The sequence below is a fragment of the Ursus americanus genome, chromosome 7, assembly GCF_024610735.1.
Source record: "Ursus americanus isolate L20-20 chromosome 7, mUrsAme1.1.p, whole genome shotgun sequence".
NCBI lineage: Eukaryota > Metazoa > Chordata > Mammalia > Carnivora > Ursidae > Ursus > Ursus americanus.
This window is the reverse complement of record NC_142133.1, coordinates 7,805,677-7,830,629: the sequence shown is the minus strand read 5'-3', so window position 1 is coordinate 7,830,629 and position 24,953 is coordinate 7,805,677. Positions and strand designations below refer to the sequence as shown.

Below are 24,953 nucleotides of genomic sequence, written 5' to 3'. Positions count from 1 at the left end.
TCTCATTTCTCCTCTGTGACTTCTTCCTTTCGCCTTCTTGTTCTGGACGACGCCCCTGTGACAGAGTAGTTCAGTCAATAGTTATTGAATCGAACTGAGCTCTGGGGCTCTACTCAGCAGTAGCTGATGAAGAGATCCATCATCCATCCCACTTACTCCCAGAGCTATTTACAAGTGACTCTAACAGGAGCTTTTTTTTAAAGATTTTATTTATTTGATCGAGAGTGAGAGAGAGAGAGAGAGCACAAGCAGAGGGGAGGGGCAGAGAGAGAGAGAGAGAAGCAGACTCCCCACTGAGCAGGGAGCCCGATGCGGGGCTCGATCCCAGGACCCCGAGATCACGACCTGAGCTGAAAGCAGCCGCTCAACCCAGTGAGCCACCCAGGTGCCCCTGACAGGAGCTCTTTTTTACTCTCCCAAGCCTGTCTTTTTTTCCTCCTCTTAAAATTAACTAAACGACGCTTCTCTTTTGTTGGGCAAAAGGAATACTGACATTTCTCAAAGGGACACAAACACATCAGAATCACATCATTTAGCATAATTCTCAGTAAAATGGGATCCAGTCTGAGGGTGTAGATATGGGTACTCCATGGCAAGTGAGCTTACTTGGTGTGAAAAGATCACATCCCCAGTCTTTTGCTTTTGCGACACACACACACACACACACACACACACACACACACACGGAACTCCATGGAATGAAGTTGGAGCCCAGAGCCCCAGAAGAAGCAGGTGCAGCAAATGCGTGGCTGATTTCCCCAGCTTTCTAGCTGTCTGTCGATCACAGAACCCAGTCACTTTCTGCACGCAATGAGATTCCTGTCAGAGTAGAAAATAGTACCTGACAAAATAGCATGGTTCTTGGCATCCCACGAGCCTTGGTCCTCGGAGCTGACACTGAATAGCACTGACAGTTCATGACTTCTGTAAGGGATTTACAAACCTTGCGTGTCCTGAGTTCTCAAACCAAATTCAACATTGGTTAGGCCAGAACATAAGTGGGGAGAAGGTGGAGACAATGTCTGGGCCCCTAAATTCACCTCCGCCTTTTCTTTCTTGTGTCCCAGGAGTCCTTTTCTGTCTCTCACAGAGAATATCCTAACTCTGATTAAAATCTCTCTTACCTGGACGGCTCTGTAATGATCTTGGGCTAAGAATCATGCGCACAAATTCATTTGACTACATTAAAACACGATCCCAAATGGATTAAAGACGTGATCATAAACGTTGACACCATAAAACTTCTAGAAGAAAACACAGGTGGTAAGCGGCTTGACATCAGTCTTGATGACGATATTTTGGATTTGACACCAGAAGCGAAGGCAACAAAAGCAAAAATAAATAAGTGGGATATCAAAATAAAAATCTTCTGCACAGCAAAGGAAACCACCAACAAAATGAACAGACAACTTACTGAATGGGAGAAAATATCTGCAAAACATCTATCTGATAAGGGGTTAAGATCCAAAATATAGAGAGAACCTATACAATTATATAGCAAAAAATACCTAAACGATGCAATGAAAAAAATAGGCAGAGGATCCAAATAGACACGTTCCCAAAGAAGACATCCAGATGGCCAACAGGTGCATGAAAAGACCCCCAACATCACTCATCACCAGGGGAATGCAAATCAAAACCACAATGAGATATCCCCTCTCACCTGTTAGAATGATTACTGTCAGAAAGACAAGAAATAACAAGTGTTGGCAAAGACGTGGAAAAAAAGGAACTTGTCTGCACCGATGGTGGGAATGTAAATTGGTGCAGCCACTACAGAAAACACAGTATGGGGATTCCTTTAAAAATTAAAAATAAAACTACCATATGATCCAGCAATTCCATTTCCGGGTATTTATATGAAAGAAATGAAAATACTGACTCAAAAAGATATATGCAAACCATATATCTTGCACACCTATAAATGTAGTGTCCACACACACACACACACACACACAGGAATACATTATTCAGTTATAGAAAAGAAGTAAATCTTGCCATTTGTAGATAATATGGATGGACGTTGAGGACATTATGCCAAGTGAAATAACAGACAGAGAAAGATAAATACCATATAATCTCACTTGTCTATATAAAATCTAAAACAAAAACATGAACTCAAACACACAGAGAATAGATTGTGGTTGCTAGAGGTAGGGGGTACGGGGTGGGCAAAATGGGGGCAGGTGGTCAAAAGGTACAAACTTCTAGTTATAAAATAAGTAAGTCCTGGGGATGTCATGTACAGCATGGTGACTATAGTTAATAAGACTGTATTGTAATTTGAAAGTTGCTAAGAGAGTAAATCTTAAAAATTATCATCACAAGAAAGAAATCTGTAATTATGTGTGCTGATGGATACTAACTAGACTTATTGTGGTGATCATTTTGCAATATGTACAAGTATCAATCACTCCGTTTTACACCTGAAAATAGTATAATGCTAAACATGAATTATATCTCAATAAAACAAAATAAATTTTAAAAGGACATAATCCCATCCAAGTTGCTTCAATGATCAAAAAGCTACTCCCTGTAAGAGTCTTTCTCTTATACCTGAGCTGAGCATTAGGTAAATATCCCCGAGACAGGTCTGGTCTTGTAGCTCCCAAGAGGGAATCGTGTTTGGGAATCTCCCAGAGTTGATTAAACAATCAAGCAGCCCCCTCTGTTTCTCTGAGCAGTAGAAGGTTGACTTTGGGGAGCCGGAACAGATCTCCGCTCTCCTGTCCTGAAAGCAGGGTCAAAGCTCTTGACTTCACTCCAGTGTGGGATGCAGCCTTTCAATTTAGGGGTATGACGTGCCAGAACTCCATCCAAGGCCATCCAGCTTAATTGCTAGCTGTGGGCTTGGAAAGCAAATCATGTTTCTGGACAGCACTGACCAGTTCTCTATCACTGCTTTCTTGTTCTTCTTCTTCCTGAAAAAAAAAAAAAATACAAAGTTTAGCCATGAGAAAGTGACAAGCACTCAGGGGCAAGCAGCATATCCTTTGAGTCCCAGAAGTGCTACACAAATACATTCTGGTAAAGTCAATTACCAGCAGACGCTCTGGGAAGGAAGAAAAGAGGTGCTGATCATTTTGCTTAAAACTGTTCTTGGAGAGGGAGGACTTTCCAGCTCATCACATGCAGGCACAGAGCATGGTGTCAGTTTTACCCTTGTTTCTTTTGGAGCTTCTCTGAAGACAAAAGTTGCCTTTGGGAAACAAAATTGAGGGTCAAAATGGAAGAAGACCAAACCCCCAAAACTCTGCTTCCAGCTAGGCACAGCTGGAGCCCTGGGGGATGGGCGATCCCTCTGCGGGGTGCACCACCCTTAATTAGTCCCATGAGGGTGGACAGGATATGGTCACTTAAATTATAAGGGATCCACTGGGGGAGAGGACAACAGGTCATTCCTTCCCCCACCACTGGACTGTATGAGTAGATGGATTTCCAAGAGCAGAGGACAAGGATTCTTGGGACCAGGCATGGAAGATCAGGGCAGACCAGGTTTCTACTGCCTATACAGTTATCTGGATAATTACACCAAAAATTAGATCATTCAGTAGCTTGCTGCTGGCCTAAAATTCCAGAATAAGTCCTTTAATTCTCTGTCTTGCAAGTGAAAGCTGGTCCTTTTCCCTTTACTTTTAAAATCTCTTTCTATGTAGGGGTGCCTGGGTGGCTCTGTTGGTTAAGCATCTGACTTTTGATTTCGGCTCAGGTCATGATCTCAGGGTCGTGAGATCATAGAGCCTGTATCGGGCTCTATGCTGTGTGTGGAGCCTGCTTAGGATTCTTTCTCTCCCTCTCTGCCCCTCCCCTGCTCTCTCTCTCTTCTCTCTCAAAAAAAATTATAAATTCTATGTATGACAATGAGTGGGTAAGTGTCCAGCTCCCTGCAGGGCCCTGAAACCTTCTCAACTGATCTTTCTCAAGGAGTCAAATAAACTGAAAATTATCAGTTGGATCTTGTTATAATGTAGACACATAAGAAAGAATTTGCTTCAACTGAACAATGAGGATGTAACTAAAAGTCTCCTTCTTGTCAATTGCTGGGATCCTTCCTAAGTGTCCGCATCCTCTCAGTTCTAGTCAGGGAAACCTGCTCCATGCAAAATGTGTTCTTGAAACATCACATTCTCTTCCTGAGATAGTATCTCTTCCTTCCTGTTATCCTCAGGACATATGACCGCAAATTCATCATGTTTGTTGAATGAAGAATGCCCTCCTCCTCCCCATTCCTCTCCTCCTTCTTTCCTTAACCAAGGCTTACTTGGTGCTTCTTAGTGCCAGGCACTGTGCTAAGCTCTGTATGAATATCAGCTCACCTAAGGCTCAAACACTTTTATCTTTATTATTCTCTTTACATTACAAATGGGGAAACCAAGGCACAAAAACTTTAAGTCACTTTTCCAAGGTCACTTTTCCAAGCCAGTAAATAGGAGAGCTGGGATTTGAAAGCAAATCATCTAGCTCTAGACCCTGTGTTCTTAACCACCCCATGGTCCTGCTTCACAAAGAAGCCTTCTCAGCATGCAGCTTTTCCAGAGACTTCTTAGCATTGTCTTCCTTAGCTTTGACTTTCAGAAAGCCATGAGTTTGCTCTGGAACTTCCAAGAAAGAGTTTAGTTTTTCCTTATTGAGAAAATCAGATTGTGGAATAACTGAGGTTCGTGGGAAGTTCTTTTCATTTCTTTGTTGTTGGTTTTTTTATTTTTTTTTTTTTAAGATTTTATTTTTTTAATTGAGAGAGCACAGGAGCAGGTGCAGATGGAGAAGCAGACTCCCCTGCTGAGCAGGGAGCCCACTGGGACCCTGGGATCATGACCTTAGCCGAAGGCAGATGCTTAATGGACTGAGCCCAACACTTTGCGTTTCAACAAGGATTGCAACCGCTGTCAATCAAGCACAGCCCCTTCGTGCCAGACAAGGCGCTGGGCACCGCAAACTCAAAGATAAACACGGAAGTGCTTGTTCCGATGAGCTCCTCATCTGGTGGGAGGAGACAGATTAACGTAAGTCCCAAGAGAAACGCTCTTGGAGAGTAGAAGGGAGTGGGATGCTCCTGGCTTGAACCCTAAAGGGCCAGATGCATCATTCAGATGAGGGGCAGCGATGGGATGTAGAGCTGAGGTATGCCAGGGAAGGGGCATTTACAATGATGCAGGTTTGAAAGGAGAGTGTCAGGTTTTGTCTCCAAGGAACCGTAAGCAATTTGGGTAAGTGGAGCTGGACACGTAATCGGGGGTTAGAACTTGCAAGTCACCCACATTATGCTAAGGAATAAATGGACCAGAGAGGCTTTTTTTTTTTTTTTTAACTAGACCCCAGTTTAAGTCCCACCACCTCTGCCCCCTCCCTCTTATCACTCCAACCCCTCCTCTATCATCCCCGCATCCGGGATTTCCTTGGCTCCATCTGCATGGGTCTCACCCACTTACTTGCTCTGGCTACCATAACCTTGCTTGTTCCACTGGTCCCACATCAGATCGGTCTCGGGCAGGTGCCCTTGAGCCAGCGCATGAGCAGATATCGTTGCAACAGCAGCTTCTCATCCGGTAGACGGATTATAGTCTTAGGAAGCTAGAATGCTCAAACCTTTGCTGCGCGCTTTGAGCTCAGTTTTCCCAACCAGGGTTGAGCAGGGGCGTATTGTCTCATGTGAGAAGCCGCAGCCCACCTTCCAGTTCTTGCCCGGTGCGCTGCAGCGTGGTAGGCGGGGCTTCCCAATGGAAACCATCCATTTCCCCAGCTCCCTGGCTCTGGCATGCGGGGTGGGGGTGGGGGAAATACTAAGGCATTTGGCAGCTTCTCTACAGTCTTCGGCTGCAGCAGCATCAGTGGCTTCTGCAGGCTTAAGCCTTCCATGGTCTCAGCTTGTCTGGACCCAAGGAGGCTATGGCTCGTCTTCTCACCTCCAAGTCAGTATGAAGCCCTGCAGTGCTAAGTGTATGGTCTTTCCCACGGGTACTCTGTAAATACATCCTGAAGTAGAAGGAGTTAATGCCCAATGGGGCAAATGTGGACCAGTAAGAGCTCAGAGCTCAAAAGGACCCTCCAGGTAAATCATTTTTTATTTCACCCACCTGGCATAGACCTTTCCAAAGCACGGTGATTCTGCACACTTTCTGGAAGATACCTCATGTGACCAAGCAACTGATTGTGTTTTCTTGTGAAGCTATGGCTGTTGAGTAGTAACAAACGAACTCCCTTCCCTGTCTCCTTGCCTAGATTTTTAAACAACTTTTTTGAGATGTAATTCACATTTTCTACAAGTGACCCATTCCAAGTGTACAATTTGATGGTGTTCAGGATATATACAGACCTGTGGAAACATCGCCGTGAATTTACAAGATTCCATTAACCCAAAGAAAACCTCATGACCGTGAGAAGTCGCTCTGGATTCCACCTGTGCCCATTTCCCTCTCACCGCAGCCCCGGGCGACGGCTAATCTATTTTGCATCTCACAGACGCGCTTATTTTGGACACATCCTATCAAGTCTTCTGATACGCGATCTTTTGTGGCTGGCTTCTTAAACTTCGCATAATTGTTTCGAGGTCATTCGTATTGCAGCACATGTCAGGGCTTCATTCCATTATATAGATATTCTACGTTTGATTTATCCATTCAACAGTTGATAGGCATTTGGGCTGTTCCCACTCGCTGGCTATGATGAGTAATGCTGCTAAAAATAGTCATGGACAAGTTTTTGAGTGGATGTGTGTTTTCGTTTCTCTTGGGGATATATCTAAGAGTGGAATTGCTGAGTCATGTGGTAACGCTGTGTTTAACATTTTGAGAAACAGCCAAACTGACCCATTTTAGATTTCCACTAGCATTTTCCTTCCCACCCACATCCTTGCCCGCTTTGGCAGCATTGGTCAGAGCAGATCATCATCGCCTCCTCCTCTTCCTTCCCATTATTGTTATGATTATCATTACTATTTAGCCATTCTACAATTCTACTGAGAATAAAATGATATCTCATTGTGGTTTTGATTCCTGTCTCCCTTTTGACAAATGGTATGGTGCCTCTTTTCCTGTGCTTATTGACCATTTATGTATCTTTTCTGGAGAAATGTCTTTTCAGATTCTTTGTCCATTTTTTAATTGAGCTATTTATCTTTTTATTATTGAGTTGTAAGAGCTCTTTATGTATTCAGGATACAAGTCCTTTATCAGACATGTGAGTTACAAGTATTTTCTTCCCATTCTGTGAATTGTCTTGCTCACTTCCTTAATAGTACAGTTTGGAGCATGGGTTCTTATTTTGATGAAATCCGGTTTATCTGTTTTTTTCTTTTGTTCATTATGGCTTCGGGGTGTGTATATAGGAAAGTTTTGCCTACCAGGATCATCAAAATTTATTCCTGTTTTTCTGGTAAGTTTTCAGGTTAGGTCTTACATTTAGTCCATACTCTATTTTGAATTAACTTTTATATATGGTATAAGCATGGAGTACACCTTCATTCTTCTGCATGTGGATATTCAGGGTTTTTAGCACCATGTGTTGAAAAAGTTATTTTTTACCTATTGAATTAGTTGTGTTGGAATGCTTGTCAGGAATCAATTGACAATAAATGGAAAGACTGATTTCTGTTTTCTCAATTCTGCTCTACTTATCTGTATGTCCCTTCTGATGCCAATATCACATTATTTTGATTACTGTAGCTTTGTAGTAAGTTTTTTTTTAGGATTTATTTACTTATTTGAGAGAGAGAGAGGGAAAAGGAGCAGGAGGAGGGGTAGAGGGAGAGAATCCTTAAGCAGACTCCCTGCTGAACTGGGAGCCCAACCAGGGCTCTGTCTCATGACCCTGAGATCATGACCTAAGCTGAGATCAAGAGTCGGACACAACCATCTGAGCCATTCACCACCCAAGCTTTGCAGAAAGGTTTGAAATTGGAAGTGTAAGTTTTCAGTTATTCAGCTTTTTCTTGTTTTAAGGTTTTTGTTTTTGTTTTTGTTTTTGAGAGGGGGTTTTTCTGGGCACATTCCATATAAATCTCAGGACCAGCTTGTCAGTTTCTGAAAAAAAAAATACTTAGGATTTTGATAGAGATGGTGTTGAATCTGTAGATCATTTGTGGGGAGTATTCCCATCTTTTTTTTTTTTTTTTAAGATTTTATTTATTTATTTGACAGAGAGAGAGACAGTCAGAGAGAGAGAACACAGGCAGGGGGAGTGGGAGAGGAAGAAGCAGGCTCCTAGCAGAAAAGCCTGATGTGGGGCTCGATCCCATAACGCCGGGATCACGCCCTGAGCCAAAGGCAGACGCTTAACTGCTGTGCCACCCAGGCGCCCCGGGAGTATTCCCATCTTAACAATATTAAATCTTTTGATCCACAAACAGGGATATCTTTCCATTTATTTAAGTCTTCTTTAACTACCTTCAACGTTGTGTTTTTTTGGAATACAAGCTTTACACTGTTTTTGTTCAATGAATTCCTAAAAATTTAGCTTTTGATGCTATTCATTTCATTTTGGTTTATGCACTGTTCCTGTCAAATACAATTTGTTACTGCATATTGATGTCATATCCTGCAAATTTGCTTAAGTTATTTATTAGATCTAGGAGTATTTTACTCAATTATTTAGGATGTTCTCTATAGAAAAGGACCTGTCATGTGTAAAGAGAGATGGTTTCACCTTTCCCCTTCCAATCTGTATATCTTTTACCTATTTTTCTTGCCCATTGCCCTTGCCAGAACCTCCAGTAGAACGTTGAATGTGAGTGGCCAGAGCGAAAATCCTTTTCTTGCTCCTGATCTTATGGGAATGCATTGTATCTTCCCCATTATGGATGATAGTGGCTGTGGATTTTTTGTAGTTGGCCTTTATCATGTTGAGGAAGTTCCTTTCAATTCCTACTCTGTTGAGTGTTCTTAAAACGCAGGGGTATTACGTTGTGTTGAATGCTTCTACTTAGTGTACTGAAATGGTCCTGTGGTTTTGTCCTTTGTTCTTTCGATGGGATGTTATACTGACCGACATTTGGATGGTTAGCTGGCCTTATATTCCTGGAACAAATCCCATTTGGTATAGAGAAGTTTATAATTGCTATGTCTTCTTGATAAATTGGCCCTTTGATTTTTGTAAAATGCCCCTCTGAATCTCCAGTAAAATTGTCGTAACATCTATGCTGCGGTTATTTGTATGGCCACTCCAGCTTTCTTACCTTACCGTGTTATGGTATATTTTTTCCATCCTTTTATTGTCAATCTACTTGTATCTTTGAATCTAAAAGTATATCTTTGGGGGGCGCCTGGGTGGCATAGCGGTTAAGCGTCTGCCTTCGGCTCAGGGCGTGATCCCGGCGTTATGGGATCGAGCCCCACATCAGGCTCATCCGCTGTGAGCCTGCTTCTTCCTCTCCCACTCCCCTGCTGTGTTCCCTCTCTCGCTGGCTGTCTCTATCTCTGTTAAATAAATAAATAATATCTTTAAAAAAAATAAAAAAATAAAAGTATATCTTTGGAATGCCTGGGTGGCACAGTTGGTGGAGCGACTGACTCTTGGTTTCAGTTCAGGTCGTGATCTCAGGGTTGTGAGATCGAGCCCCACGTTGGGCTCCATGTTCAACAGGGGAGTTAACTTGAGATTATCTCTCTCCGTCTTCACATCCCCCCTCCCACTTGCTCTCTCTCTCTCTCTCTAAAATAAATAAATAAATCTTTTTTAAAAACTGTCTTCTGGAAATAGCATATAGTCTTACATTTTGGCTGTTGTTATAAACTAGACATTGTAATATCTTGCAGTGATTCTTATTACTGATTCTTCCCCCTCCCCCAGCTCCAGCTGTCACTGTGGTTTGGTTGTCTATTTATTTGTATAGTGACTTGGATGGACTATTTCGGTAAAATCCGTTTCTCTATGCAGACTTTAACATTGCCCTTCAGCCCATGTGGTTTTGGGCATACTCGTAATCCCCCCGACCTCCTCATCTCTCACCCAGGATAGACAGTACCTTGAATAGCGTTCTCTTTGACTCTTTCCCTGATCTCCCTGTTAAGCTTTTAGCTGGTCTGTTATCTCCATGAACCTTACACCTGCCTCTTACCTCCAGTAATTGCTAGCTGCTGACTGATCTCTAGTGTTCAACAGGCCTTAAATCGCTCCAAGTCTGATCCAAATCAAGTCAGGCCCTTTCCAGGGAAATCTTGAGACCAGTCTTTGACTCTTCTCTGACCCCATGATGACTCTTCTTATCTGTTTCTTTCCCCAGTTCTTCTGTTATACTTTTAAGTAGTCTGCCTTTCCCATGTCGATGTCATGGAGCTACTGGCTCTTCTTACTTGTGCTCTACCTACGTCTCCATTGCTTTGGACGGTACCCTTAGGCTTGAACTTTCCTACTTCTCCTCCAAGTAAACTCAGTCCCCTTAGAGTTACTTACGGAGTTCTCTGTTCTATGGCCTGCCTTCCCCTTTAGCAGAACCTCTGCTCCAACACTCTGGAAAAGGATACAGGGACAGCAACCTGCTTCTCTTGGAGTAACACTCCTGCTTTATGAATGAGGAGCTGGATAGGAGCCGTAGCTCGCCGTCTTCCTGGCTTGTCTTCCCTGGTGTGGAAACAGCCCTACAGGTAAGTGGAGATGAGAGTGACTAGGGCCTAGTATTCTTGGCCTGCCGTGCGTGGGGTAGAATTTCAAGCCTATAAGTGAGTGGGGCTGTATAGAAGAAGGGACCTCGCGGTCACACTTGCCTGCAATACTGCTTGTATAACATATTGCTTGGGGGTGACAGATGGGGTGGTACTGATGACAAATACTGACAGTCTGACTTTCTGAGTAGAAGCTGTAGCCCTAGTCTAGGAGCTGGGGTTAGAGGGAACCCCATCCTCTTGGCTGTGCCTGCCCAGAGTAGAGTTTTCCTCACAGTGAGCGGGAAGGTGGGGGCAGAAACAAGTGATGCCACAGACTCTTGCAGGTTTTACCAATATTTAGGAGATTGTCTTTAATTGCTGTATGCCCATAGGACAATTTCCACAGACTGAACGGCTGTTCCCTTTATGTGCAATAGCTCTTCCCAATCACGGTTGTCTCCCTAACACTAGGGAGAGTAGTATGGAGCTGCCCACACCACCATTCTAGAAGCGTTGCTCCCTTGCTTCCTTTTTTTCTCTCACTTTGCTACCTTAGGTTTGCACCACTCATGTGACTGTTTTCTAGAGAACCAGGATTAAGAAGGCCATTTTAGAAAGAATATTTCAGGTGGCTGTGTGAAAGCACTAATGCATGGGTAGAAGGGGTGCCAAGGATTGACCCTGTGGGGCTGGGGGAGGGAAGCAAACTTCAACCTGGAGGACAAGGTGGTCGGCTGCTGTAGAATTCAAGTTTTCTTCGCATTATCCCCTGACCTTGGCATCACTTTTCTGATAGTGATTGTACACTCAGGTACCAGTTCATTGTAAGGCAAAAGATTTGAAATTTTAGAGCAGGAAAATAGACTTTGTATGGACAGTATCTTCATTTTATAGATGACAAAATTGAGGCTCAAAACAGGTAAAGTGTCTTTCATGGAGCGAAGCAGGTAATTAATGCCGGAGAACAGAGCTTTTCTGATTCTTAGTTTCAGTCTTGGCATGGAGCACCATGAGACATTCTCTCTCATTTCTTTTTAGAAAACAAAAGTAAGGGGCGCCTGGGTGGCGCAGTTGTTAAGCATCTGCCCTTGGCAAAGGGCGTGATCATGGCGTTCTGGGATCGAGCCCCACATCAGGCTCCTCCGCTGGAAGCCTGCTTCTTCCTCTCCCACTCCCCCCACTTGTGCTCCCTCTCTTGATGGCTGTCTCTCTCTCTGTCAAGCAAATAAATAAAATCATTTTAAAAAAAAAAGAAAACAAAAGTAAAATAAAAGTGCAAATGAAAAGATAAAATATCTATTCAAAAGAAGTTTTCCATTACAAGGCTATGCATGTCATCTTTTCTGAAAAACATATTGACCCAATATGGTGACCTCCTTGCAGTGAACCTGATGGTCTCAATTTAGTGACTAAATTGGATGTATTTTAGAGCCAAATTGCAAAGGAAAGAGGGAAAAACCCATATGTGAGCTGTTAAACTTGTCTTATTAAGAGGTTGCACCTAGATCCCAGCCTTTGTCCACGGAGGTAGCTCCGTTTCCCAGGGGTCTTTGCTGAGCATGGGGTGGAAGACGGGAGTCATCCACACTCACTAGCATGAACCAAAAATATATATAAATTGTCCCGCAGTTGGATATGGAAAAGGCACTGAGACTGTTTATGAAGAATAATTCTCATTTTCTATTGAGCGCTCCTGCATTGCAACAGAGTTCTCATTTTCATATAGAATAAGAAATGTGAATAAAAATAATAAAAACCAGCAATTATTAAGTGCCACTTAAATGCCAGATACTTTCCTTGCTTTATCTCATTTAATGCTTCTAGCCAGTCGATGAGGTAGATATTATTATCCTCCCCCTTTTCAGAAAAGGATGCTTTGGAAGGTAACTAATTTGGTTAAGGCCACCTGGCCCGATATAGAAGAAGCAGAAGTGGGTCCATGGAATCCATTTCAAATTCTTCCATCCAAACACTCTTTTTTGAACAAATAGACCATAATAATGAAATTTTTTTAATGAAAAATTTGGATGTGCCATGGAAGCTTTTCTTAACTAGGTTTTAGATGTATTTCATGAAACTTGCTCTTCTGCTCTCTCTCTCTCTCTCTTTTTTCCTGTATAACGTTCATGGAAACCTAGAACTTTCTTTGAATTACTGCTCGTGAGTTCGGTAATCTGTTATGCTGCCTCCTCTTCCTTCCCAATTTACAGAGACCACATGCTTCCAGGACATCCTGGCTGACACCTGTAGTCTGGCATAATTATTAATCGCTCTTCTCTACTCTCAAAAATGCCCTTGTGTGGATGCTAATGACAAGACCACCTTAATCGCTCATCATTAAACACGCCGAGGTGTCATATTGCAGCTGCCCACTAGGTGTCAGCAGTGTAACCCCCGGAAAATACTAAAGGAGAGCATTTCATTACAAAAGTCCTATCAGAGCAAATAATTAAGTGTAGTGCAGGAGCTACCTGCAGCCTTGCCCATTTAAAACAAGTGCGAGAGCAGGGGGAGGAGAGAAGGAGCAGGTGCACGTAGCACCTTACTGAGACCTGGTGGAGAGGGAAGGATTCCCTTCCTAGCCAGAAGGACTCCAGTGATACCTGGAATGAACACCGTGGTATCCTTTTTAATTTTCACTCACAAGATGAAACCAGTGTGCAGTGAAGTGAGGAAACAGCTTTGAATGAAGACCTGTTTTTCCCCTTCCTAAGCTGTTCTTCAAATCATGATCGGATGAAGGTCACACAGGTGACTTGGGCTTTAAAGAGTCTACTGAATGACTGACGCCTTTGAGCCAGAAGCTGAGTTGTCTGAACACAAATCCTTTAAAGGTGATTTGAAAACATCGACACTCAGAATTCAGTGACACGCTCGGACTCTTCTTGGAATGACCCAAAGACTGTACGTATATTACCTCCGACCCAGGTAGCCGCCTCTGCTCTCTAGAAACCCTCCTCCAGGCACATGTACCACACACAGCCGCACACGGCGTAGGAGAAGCCCACAGCATGGGTCTTCGGAGGCTTGTGCTTTTCAGTCCTGGGAACTGGTGGCTACTGCTGGTGGCTCTCAAGTGTTCTGAAGCATCTTCAGATTTGAACGAATCCACAAATTCCTCTGCCCAGCAGGAACCTAATGCTTGGTTTGCTGCTGCCAGCTCAGAGGCAGATGAGAAAATACCTGTTTTTGCCCTGGATTATGACTACGTGCAAATTCCTTATGAGGTCACCCTCTGGATACTTCTGGCATCCCTTGCAAAAATAGGTAAGTCCCCAAGCCCCTGGGTGTGGGAGTCGTTCTCCATGTGAGATGATGTCTGCGCGAGTGCCTTATAGGTGGTGAGCTCCACGGATTTTAACTGTTACTGCTATTGCATCAAAAAAATCTGTTCCTTCGAGTCAAGGGGAAGTCGTAACTGCTCTTTATAAAGCCTTGTAACGTTTCAGGATTGTGCTTTGAAATTTGAGCATACTTCTGGGTTCTGGGTTGTTTTGATTTCTTCTTATTTCAAGGTGACAACTATATGACATTATTTGGCAGGTAAAAATCTCGAGTTCTATGCATTAAAAACTAGAGAAAAGGCATTAGACCTCGGAATGATGCCCACTGGAAATTTCAGGAGCACATAATGATTCTTCTGTAAAATATTCTTCCTTCATTCTTGGCCATGTCACTGTGGGCTTCATCAATGACTCCCTTTGTTTATTCTTTAAAAGTGACATGTGCTTCTTGCAGAATGGCAGAAAGCAAGGAACAAGACAATCACAGGCCACTCTTGGATCACTCAGTGGTGGGATATGGGGGCATAAGAGAGGATATGTCAGTAAGATACTGGTTTATGCCTGAGCCAAATGGTGCCAGTGGGGCACCTCTGGTTTCCTTTGTGAAATAAAGAGAATTCAAATTCATGGATTAAATTCTAATCAGGGTTATTCGTGCCAAAATCCAAAATAATGGTTTACACCCTGTGATCACTTAATCCCTACCCTCTTGTCTCCCTAAAATCAGCGTATTCCAAAGTGAAAGACTGATACAGTTATCTCAGTTATTAAGCATGACATCTCCTTTGCCTCTGTTATGAAGTTTGTTACTGGAGGAGATAAATCGTCCTATTGGGGTAGAATCTATGAGTCATTTTGGTGCTTATTTATAATTTTCCTCCAGCATGGGTGTGAAATAAGGACTGAGCCACGGGATCTAGCAGTTAACTCCCGGGGATCAGGACTGCGGGCTCCGTCTACTCATCTAACTCCCTCCCCGGGGATGACGGGGTTACTGGTGGATTCACCAGAAGCTCCTTCACAATTGCTATTCATTTTGAGCTAGTAAAGTGTGAAGAGTGAATGGAAATTCTTAATTTGAAGAACTCCTGTGTGATTTGTCAAAGCATTAAATTACACAGAAGGTCTGACGTTATTTCTAAAAAGTGCTCATGGAAAATGGCTTCCTAGCGGGGTAACGTTCTTAGTTTAGAACTAGGGTTCTACCACCTATCATGCCACCACATAGGCACTGAGATCGTTCAAAATGGTCTTATGTGGATCTTGAGTTTTCCTTTGTGAACAATACTGTTCCCACCCACTCCTTCCCTCTTCACAGAAATGGGGGAAGTTGGTCTGGAAATCAAGGAACTAGAGCTGCCGCTGACCAGTTAGTCACCTTTTCTTTCTAAGTCTCCATTGAGAGACTGTGAAATTATTTCTAAGACTTCTTTTTGGTACAAATTAGGATTTTCTAGTGGCAAAGAGGTTTACATTCTATGTGAGTAAATGGCACAACTCAGAAAGGATATATTTTATCTTGGTTTTATGTTAGCATTAAACACAGTTTTTTTAGAGTATTGCATGTACCCAGACCCGCCATGTCTAGAAGCTCAGAGGACGGTTAGGACACTGTTGTTCACAGGGCTATTGGCTTAAATGTTCTTGATTTTCATTTTGGTGAAATTCAACGTACTTTAGAAAAAGAGAATAACTTCAGTAGGTTATTGGTTGGATCATACTTATTCAAATACACTTTCATATTTGCTGGTCTTTAAGAAAGACTATTTCTATATTGCACATGAGAAGAGGGCTATGTTTAATGATTATTATTTCTTATGTGTCAAGTACTGGGCTTATAGTTTTATATATGGTGGTTCATTTGCCTGGGGCAAAAAAAAATGACATAAAACTTACACACATAAGGAATGTATATAGATTTTTTAGATTCTATATTGTAAAACTTGAATCAAAATATAATTAATAGTCATTATATTTAACATTCATTCTTTCACTCAGTCGTTCTGACAAGACACATTTATTGATGCCCTTACCATATGTGGGAATGACCATGGCTCCTGGCCTCGAAGGACTTAATGTAGTGGGGAAAACAGATGAATCTCGCACTGCCTAGTAGGCACTCTGACATAAGAACACCACAACTGTCCCCCAATTCCTTTTTAAAACAGCCAACTACGTGTGTTATAGAAAAAGAATCGTATAGAACAACGATAATGCAGAGTCACCTCAGATTTTGTTGTTTATCTTTTATCTTAGTTCTGCTTCTCGGCACTTTACAGAACGGTGTTCCTTGAGTCATTGGGCAGAATGGAATGGTAGGGCCATCTTTGACTTTCAGGCAGGACTTTGTTATCAGTGGCCATTTAAATTTCAGGCCCTGGAGCAGTAAACTCTCAAACTGACTGACTCTGTTGTCCATCATGAAAGGGAAGGCGGGATGTAGAGTGTGAAATGCACATGGCATCTCTCCTCACAATGCCCTACTTTACAGTGCATGGCGCCTCTTCCTGCTACCGCCGCGTGGGCGTAACTTGGCTTAAGACAGGTGCATGTTGGATCCATTCAGGAAACTCGATTCCTGGAAGAAGGACCAAACTGCGGAGACCCACGGCCTGAGAAAATCACACTGTAGGCTCTTCCACCACTTTTACATGTTAAAAAATTCAGTGTAGTTAAAATAAACACTGACTGAAGAAGAGGAAGAAGGAGGAGGTGGAGGAAGAGGAGGGCGGGGAAGAGGAAGAGAAAGTTGTCATTAGGAAATGGAGAGAGCAGGACTTTCAAACTCTTGAAGGAGGTCTTAAACTGGTCTTGGAGCCAGGGGGTAGCCTTGTGGTTTTGGACAGTGTTCCTTGATACTAATTATATTCTATCATAATAACCTGCCTGCTCATAACAAATGAAATCCAAAGCTGTGATCTGGGAAACCTACATGCTCTTTGGATGGCTGTACTTAAAATTCCTTAATTTTTACTTTTAATTTTTTTATTTCAAATTTTATTTAAATTCTAGTTAGTTAACATATGTGGTAAAATTGTTTTTTCATATAGAATTTAGTGATTTGTGACTTACATATAACACCCAGTGCTCATCACAGCAAGTGCCCTCCTTAATCTCCATCACCCATTTAACCCACCCCCCAGCCACCTCCCTCCATCAACCCTCAGTTTGTTCTCTAGAGTTAAGAGTCTCTTATGGTTTGCTTCTCTCTCTCTTTTTTCTTCCCTTATATTCATCTGTTTTGTTTCTTAAATTCCACTGATGAGTGCAATCACGTGAGATTTATCTTTCTCTCGCTTATTTCGCTTAGCATAATACACTGTAGCTCCATCCACATTGTTGCAAATGGCAAGATTTTGTTCTTTTCAATGGTTGAGTAGTATTGCATTGTATTTATATATACCACATCTTCCTTTTCCATTCATAAGTTGATGGACACTTGGGCTCTTTCCATAGTTTGGCTATTGTTGATAATGCTGCTATTAACACTGGGGAGCATGTGCCCCTTTGAATTTGTATTTTTGTATCCTTTGGGAAATACCTAGTAGTGCAATTGCTGGGCCATAAGGTAGTTCTATTTTTAACTTTTTGAGGAACCATCATACTGTTTTCCAGCATGGCAACACCAGTTTGCATTCCCACCACCCCAAAAATATATAATTCAGTTAGGAAATGAGCAGAAGACATGAACAGACATTTTTCCAACAGACACATGAAAAGATACTCAACATCACTCATCATCAGAGAAATACAAATCAAAACCACAATGAGATATCACCTCACACCTGTCAGAATGGCTAAAATGGAATTAAAATGAAAATTCCTAAGGAGACATTCAATGGCTTCCTGTGCCTTGTGGGAGAAATCTACCCTCCTTAGCCTTGAACTCAAGATCCTCTCTTATTTGGCTCAATCATCTACTGACTCTTCTTCCAATATTCTTCCCAATTCATAATTTGCTCCAGCCAGGTGGCTCTCCTCAATGAATGTCAGACATATCTGACTGGGCCATTCCTGTCCCTCTTCTTTTTCTCTTGGAGTTCTCCCCACCTAAAATCTCTTCCATTCTTCTGTCCAACTATGTAAGTCCTAGTAATCCCCCAACAACTTGTTCAATTTCTACTTCCCATATAAAAGCTTCTCTGGTGAACATTTAACCTGATCATTCATTTACACACTTACAGATTCTTCCAGCAAATAGACCAGCTGTTGCGAGCAAGCCAACTTGCATAGCACTTTGGAGACATATAGTGTGGTATTGCCATTCTGTCTGAGTTGGAATAATTTGAAGTTTAGTAGGAGAAATAATCCATATACAGAAAATGATAGAAAGAGAACATTGTTTTAGACAGATATTGATTACATATTACAGAGGAAGACATATGATTTCCTTGGGAAGTGGTTTGGAAAAGTTTAATTTTGAAGATCGAGCAGGACCTAAATAGGTTGAAGAAAAGAATAATCCAGGCAGCAATAAATGACAGGAAAGGGGAACCACAGGGAAAAGGTGTGTGGTTGGTTGTAACGTAGGATGCATAAGGGTAGTGTTGGGTGGGAGGGATATTGACTTGGAGAGAGCCCCAGAGTGGCCGGCTGTGCTCTGATTTCTTCTCTGGTTTGTTGATATAGTCAATATATACTTCACTGCATTCTTATGCATCGCCTTGTTTTTGTCTTCTTATTTGTTAATGTCTTATTTCTGAAATTCCATCAATAACTGGAATTGTAAACAACATGTTTGGTTCTCCACGTCACACAGAGTGCTTAGCAGTGGGTTGGTCTTGGCCCCAGGATGCTTCCCAAATACCCTCAGTTTAAAATCTGTGAGATGCTTTGTGTGCCTTCAGAGTCTTAGGTGGGGAATGAGACGAGTAGATACACGTGGTTTGGAAAAGTCGTCTGGAAGCAGCCGGTGGAATGTGCTGAGAGGGTTGAGGGTGAGATAGGAGATCAGGAAGCCAGTGCAAAAGTCAGGATGGGAAATGGGGAGCCCCTACATAAAGGCGATGTCTGTACAAATAGGGAGAAGGAGACGGTCTTAAGGGGCTACTACTGAGAGACATTGATGGTGAAATAGGGAGCTGGTTGCAGGAGGGGCAAAGTGATGGGGGTTCAGGGAATGTGACTTGATTTCCTTCCTTTTTTAAAAAGATTTGTTTATTTATTTTAGAAAGAGAGAGAGTGCATGAGTGGGGGAAGGGGCAGAGGGAGAGAATCCTCAAGTAGACTCCCCACTGAACGTGGAGCCCCATGCTTGGGGCTCTATCCCACGACCCATAAGATCATGACCTGAGCCAAAACCAAGAGTCAGACGCTCAACCGACTGAGCCACCCAGACACCCCTTGATTTCCTTCTTATGTGGCTGACCAGATGGCAGTATCATTGGTTAAATAAGGAAAATACAATAAAGGACTGAATTTCATTTATTGGTTTGGTGGAAGGGAAGTTTGGAAGAAGCTGATGTTTAGGTAACTGTGGTTGACTCCGAATGAGCCTCAAAGGTGGGTTTTGCAGGAATTCAGAGGAGCTCCATCCTCCTCGCTCCTCTTCTCCCACTGCTCTCTCAGACCCTGTAAGGTGGGGAAGAAGGGAGGAGGAGGGGGAGGGGACAGCTGGCTGAGGACTGCTCTGAGACCTGCACTGGGCCTGGCATGCTAAGTACTTGACCTGAGGGAAGCCCTGGCAACACTTCCAGTCCCTGCTACAGATGGGGTGCTGAGGCTCCGGGATGAACGCCAGCCTACCCAAGGTCCCCTGTACTTGGTTTTAGAAGGCGTTTTCTACACCATTCTCCTGGTTTCTTCGTGGCCAGAGCCATTTTATTTGCAAACATCTAAATGTGGTTCTCCGCTCTTCCCTAGGCTTCCATCTTTACCACAGACTGCCGGGCCTCATGCCGGAAAGCTGCCTCCTCATCATTGTTGGGGCTCTGGTGGGCGCCATCATCTTTGGCACGGACCATAAATCTCCTCCTGTCATGGATTCAAGCATCTACTTCCTGTACCTCCTTCCACCCATCGTCCTGGAAGGTGGTTACTTCATGCCCACCCGTCCCTTCTTTGAGAACATTGGGTCCATCCTGTGGTGGGCAGGCCTGGGGGCCCTGATCAATGCCTTTGGCATCGGCCTCTCCCTCTACCTCATCTGCCAGATCAAAGCCTTCGGCCTCAGTGACGTCAACCTGCTTCAGAATCTGCTGTTTGGCAGTCTGATCTCAGCCGTGGACCCCGTGGCTGTGCTGGCTGTGTTCGAGGAGGCGCACGTGAACGAACCTCTCTACATGATGATCTTCGGGGAGGCCCTTCTCAATGACGGCATTAGCGTGGTGAGATGGCCAAGCGCGCCCCCACGGAGAGGAGGGGTCAGGGTGGAGCTGGAGACGGGAGTCTGTCCTCAGGGCAAATGAAGAAGGCTGAGCGGGACTGGGCCAGGGCAGGGCAGGGATAGGCTTTGGTCAATGGAGTGTGACCCAAGTTCTGGTGACTTCCCTTGGGATCTGCATCAAGTACGTAATGGCTCACTAATGCTGCTTGTCATTCACTAGCCAAATAAATGGTTTCTTTAAAGAGAGGAAAAGAAGAGGACATATCTATCATTTTTTAGTTAAATTCAGGTTTTCACTTAGCAAGAAGAAACTGTTACCCAGGGCTCATCTGGTTTTCACACTAGGATAAACAGTACTTAACCATTTTTCTTTTCTCTCATTCCCTGGACCTCATCCTCCTTCTCTTTATATACTTTTTGTCATTTGTTTGTTTTGTTTTTAACATGTTGCATGAGATGATGAAGTTAAATAAAAGATGGGGTAGGAAAGGAATTGAAAAGGATTTGCAGAAATGCGTTAGCAGGCATGTCAGTCTTGATGACCTGATTCATCCGGAATATGTGAATGAGGCGTTTTAGGACTCCTTCTGGAGAGAGGCTGAGAAAAAATTAACAGGCTAAGTCAACACATAGCGTTACGGCCCAGGCGATGTCTTGCGTGCTGGCACATTCAGACTATTGCTTAGTTGTGCTACGTGACTACAAGCCAGGTGTTAGCCTATGAGAGTGTTGCATATAGTTGATACACTTTTCTTACCTTTAAAATTCTATCGCATCACCTAAGTGATTCTAGAGTGCATTTTCAGCGTAGGAGACTCAAACAGTAGAAAATTACACAGCATAAAAACACAAAAGCCTCCACTTGCCCCTCTCCTCACCCTCCAAACAACCTCTTTGATCAGTTTGGCATTTTCCTTCCCTGTCTTTATTATATGTGTCTATATGCATACACACACACACACACACACACACACACGTAGGTGTCTATTATTTTGCATAAATTGGGTGTGGTTATATTATAATGCATTGCTTAAATATAACAAGTCTCGGAATTCATGCTATATCATTTCAATTGTTAGGTAGTATTTCACAGATTACATTGATAATTTATTTAACCATTTCCTGATGGATGGCTATTCGGGTTGCTACCAATTTGTCACTTTTAAAATGTACAAATATTCGTGTTTCTGCATGCATTTCTTTTTGTGTCTGTGAGTATTTTTATAAGATATATTGTCGGAAGTGAAATTTCAAAAGTGGATACCTGCTGTTAATCACCTCCTCTTCATCGGGTTGATGAGGGAAGGATTCCTGCCCCAGGAATAAGGAGTGACAGCTGACAATAAAAAGATGACACCAATTAGATACATATACTCACAGCCCAGAGGACGAGGACACCGCACACGACACAGGGCCACATGGGTGCTGCACTTGGGAACAGAGGGAACAATCAGGGGTATGGGAGTAAGGCTTTGTAGTAACAAGAAGAGAGGTGCCTCCTGGTTCCCACAGGATGCCGTGATTGGCTTGTTTTGCATAATTCACAGGCTGTCGGGAGACCGACACCTAATACTCAGGGATGAGAAGGTCCCTCGCCCCGTCCCATGGGTAAGGAGGGCTGTTTGGCCAGCAAGCGGTCAGACTGGGGAGGAGAGCTTGCAGGGACATTCTTCAGGACCCTCCCAGCTTTACCAAATGTCAAGGTAGCACATAGCATTGGACCTTAATTTGAGGTCTTATACCACAGCTGCTAGAATTTTCTGGAAACTCCTTATGGTCTTACATTTCTCAGAGACAGTGCATTCAATATTAATATATTAAATATTTTCTTTATCGAGGCCCACAAGGGACATTGCTTCTTAATGTTTTCCACTTGAATGAGCAAAAATGGGTTAGGCATGTTTGTTTTAACTTGTATACATCTCTTCAGTGATCTTGGATCATTAGTGTTTCTCATTCTGTAAATTGGAAATTCATATCCTCTCTGGGTTGCCAGACTTAAAAAAAAAAAAAAAAACACATACAACTCAGGACACTCAGTTAAGTTGAAGTTTCATATAAACAATGAATTTTTTATAACTATGTCCAAATTATTATATGCAAGTATCGCATCCTGTCCATTTTTCTCTGCTGTTTTTTAATTGTTTTAATTGATTTGTAGAAACTCACTAAATTATCTAAATTTTAAACCTTGGAGTATTACATGCAAATCAAAAATACTTTCTCTCATTCTGTCACTTAAAATTTTTTAGACTATGGTACTTTTTATCCTATAAAAGTTTTAAATTTTTATGAGCTCAAACCTAATGTACTCTTTTATCGCCTCTGGTTTCCTATTTTGCTTGCAGAGATTGTATCTCACCAAAGGACATGTAAACATTATGTTTCTTCTTTTTTTATTTAAAGATTTTATTTATTTATTTTAGAGAGAGAGAGTGAGTGTGAGCCTAGCCAGGGAGAGGGGCAGAGGGAGAGACAGAATCCCAAGCGGACTCTGTGCTGAGTGCAGAGCCTGGCTCAGGACTCGATCTCACGACCCTGAGATCATGGCCTGAACTGAAATCAAGAATTGGCCACTTATCTGACTGAACCATGCAAGCGCCCCACAAGCATTGCGTTTTTTTCTTTTTTCCCCTTTTACAATTAGCTATTTAATTCATCGGGCACACAATACTTTATAGTGAGGACTTCATTCAGAAATAGATAGTAAAGGGGGCAAAGTCTCCCAAAAAGTAATCCAGCACATCTAGGGTGGATTCAGCGAGTGAAGGAGACCCCTACATGAAGTTGGAAGTCAATTTATTGATTCATAATGCGGATCTCCAACTGTTCAGCAAGGTGCTAGACTCATCAGGGCGACACGTTCTTTCCTTCTGGCCAAGTTCCACAGGAAGCCAAGTTGTCAGAAACTGGGAGAAGAGTCTGGGACTCCAGACTCCAGACTCCCGCCATAGGCCTCAGAATCACCTCAGCGGGACTGATGAATATTTGGATGTCCAAACCCCATCGCAGAGTCTCCGGGCATGGAACCTGGCTGACTGTATTTTAACAGGCACCTCCATGATTGCCCACGTTTGAGAACTTATGGTTTCTTGGCTTTAAGTTGAGAGTAGCTGGTGTATCTTGACCTAAAACAATGCTACGTTTGGAACAAGGGCTGCTCTCTCCTCACACTGGGCCTGTTGACTCTGAGGTCCCCTTTCCTCACCCCATTCTGTCTTTAGATGTTTCCATCCTTTCAGTGTTGTTACAATGGAGGAAGTGGCCTCAGCTGGGAACCTAGCCCACTCCCAAGGTGGCCCCTCTGAGCCATGGTGTGTTCATTTCACAGCTCATCCCCCGAAGATTTCACTTAAATCCAAGTTATTCGGTGTTACTTGCTTAGCGTAACCCCCACTCCCAGCAGCGTGGAGGAGGCTTATCTGCGATCACATCAAAGCCACCTCTTGGCAGCCCATTCTGAGTAATTAATTCTTCAACCTTGCCTTCACCAGTGGCTTTCTAAATACCACCTCTTGTGATTTTCCCAGAACGTGCTATTTATAGCACTGGGCTCTGCTCCCTCTTTGGTGTTGCCTCTGAACTTGAGACTCTGACGTCCCCCTGAATTTTCTCTAGATTTGACATCTAGAGCCAATCACAGCTTGGTTTCTGGTCGGGGTTTCTTGGCTAGGAGCATTTGTTTGACTTTCCCAAAGTTTAATTGTTTCCACTTGGACTTTTTTTTTTTAATGATCATTTCAAAATAAAATTATAATTTTCAGCCGACCAGAGTATCTGCTGAGGGCACTGCTGTGACCTCTAAGGGGTGAAGCTGTTGTTGTGTTGGCTCCACGGGGGTCGCCCACACGTCACTCCCGGGTCACTCTGTGGTCACCCACAGCACAGTGAGTATTAAGTGTGTGCTGGGGCCCTTCTGTGGCCCAATGTGAAACCAGAGAAGCTCCAGGGCCAGATTTAGAAAGCAGTTTGAAAGCAACTGGTATTTAATGCAGTCCGGTTGTATTTTGAGCGAAGGGCCTTGAACTCACCCTTTCATTGAGGAAGGGGCCTTCCCAAGGCCAGCAGTCACCAGCGTGCTCTTTCAGCAGAAAGTCTGAGTCATCTGAAAAGTGATCTGTGATTTGTGGGTTACATGTGACAACTCCACAGATCTTTATCCACTGAGGAGTTGCTTTCTCAGTAGAGAGAAGCTGTTCCAGAACTATCGAAATACCAATGAATCAGATTCTCCAGGTCTCTTGTCCCACGCATTTCTCCCTCTTGCTGAACATTTCACCAGAACACACCCCTAATGGTGGGCAAAGGGGGCAGAGACAAAACTCAAATAGCTCGAATATGAGAACTAGTGTCCCCAGTTGAATCTCATGGCCAAAGTCACAGCAGGCGACTATATCCAACTAATATATCCAGCCCTGTGTGGGGTCACTTTGACCCCTATGACTTTATTAAATTCTTACATTTTACTATCATGCATGACTTAATAACCACATTTCACAGACGAAGAAAACAAGGCAAAGGAAACTAAAATAAATTGACCGAGGGCATGCTGCCTGACTAAGGGCAGTCTGGACAAGACACACAGCTCTGTCCTATTCCAATCTCTTTCCTTGTATTCTTACCTCTTGCCCTTCTTCCTTCCTTCTTTCTTTCTTGCTTTCTTGCTTATTCTTTCTCTCTTTCTTTTCTCTCTAAAGATTTTATTTTTAAATAATCTCTACACCCAACATGGGGGTTGAACCCACAACCCCGAGGTCAAGAGTTGCA

At 43.1% G+C, this 24,953-nt stretch overlaps 1 protein-coding gene and 1 long non-coding RNA gene across 3 annotated transcripts in view; one reads left to right on the top strand and one right to left on the bottom strand.

Annotated features, from left to right (window-relative positions):
* Positions 1-13,087: 13,087 nt before the first annotated feature.
* The window catches only part of SLC9A4 (solute carrier family 9 member A4), a 71,421-nt gene continuing 59,555 nt past the window's right edge, over positions 13,088-24,953 (top strand). For both annotated transcript variants that reach the window (XR_015725113.1, XM_045771647.2), the window contains exons 1-2: positions 13,088-13,844; positions 19,724-20,187. Coding sequence is in view for 1 of the 2 variants with exons in the window: in XM_045771647.2 (XP_045627603.1) it covers positions 13,589-13,844; positions 19,724-20,187 (720 nt within the window). In the remaining variant the exon portion in view is untranslated. The remainder of the gene's footprint in view (positions 13,845-19,723; positions 20,188-24,953) is intronic.
* LOC148109620 (uncharacterized) lies at positions 20,181-24,287 on the bottom strand. Its single transcript, XR_015725114.1, has 3 exons — positions 24,218-24,287; positions 21,451-21,522; positions 20,181-20,784 (listed from the first exon to the last, which is right to left on the bottom strand). It is a non-coding gene; the product is annotated as an uncharacterized LOC148109620 (long non-coding RNA).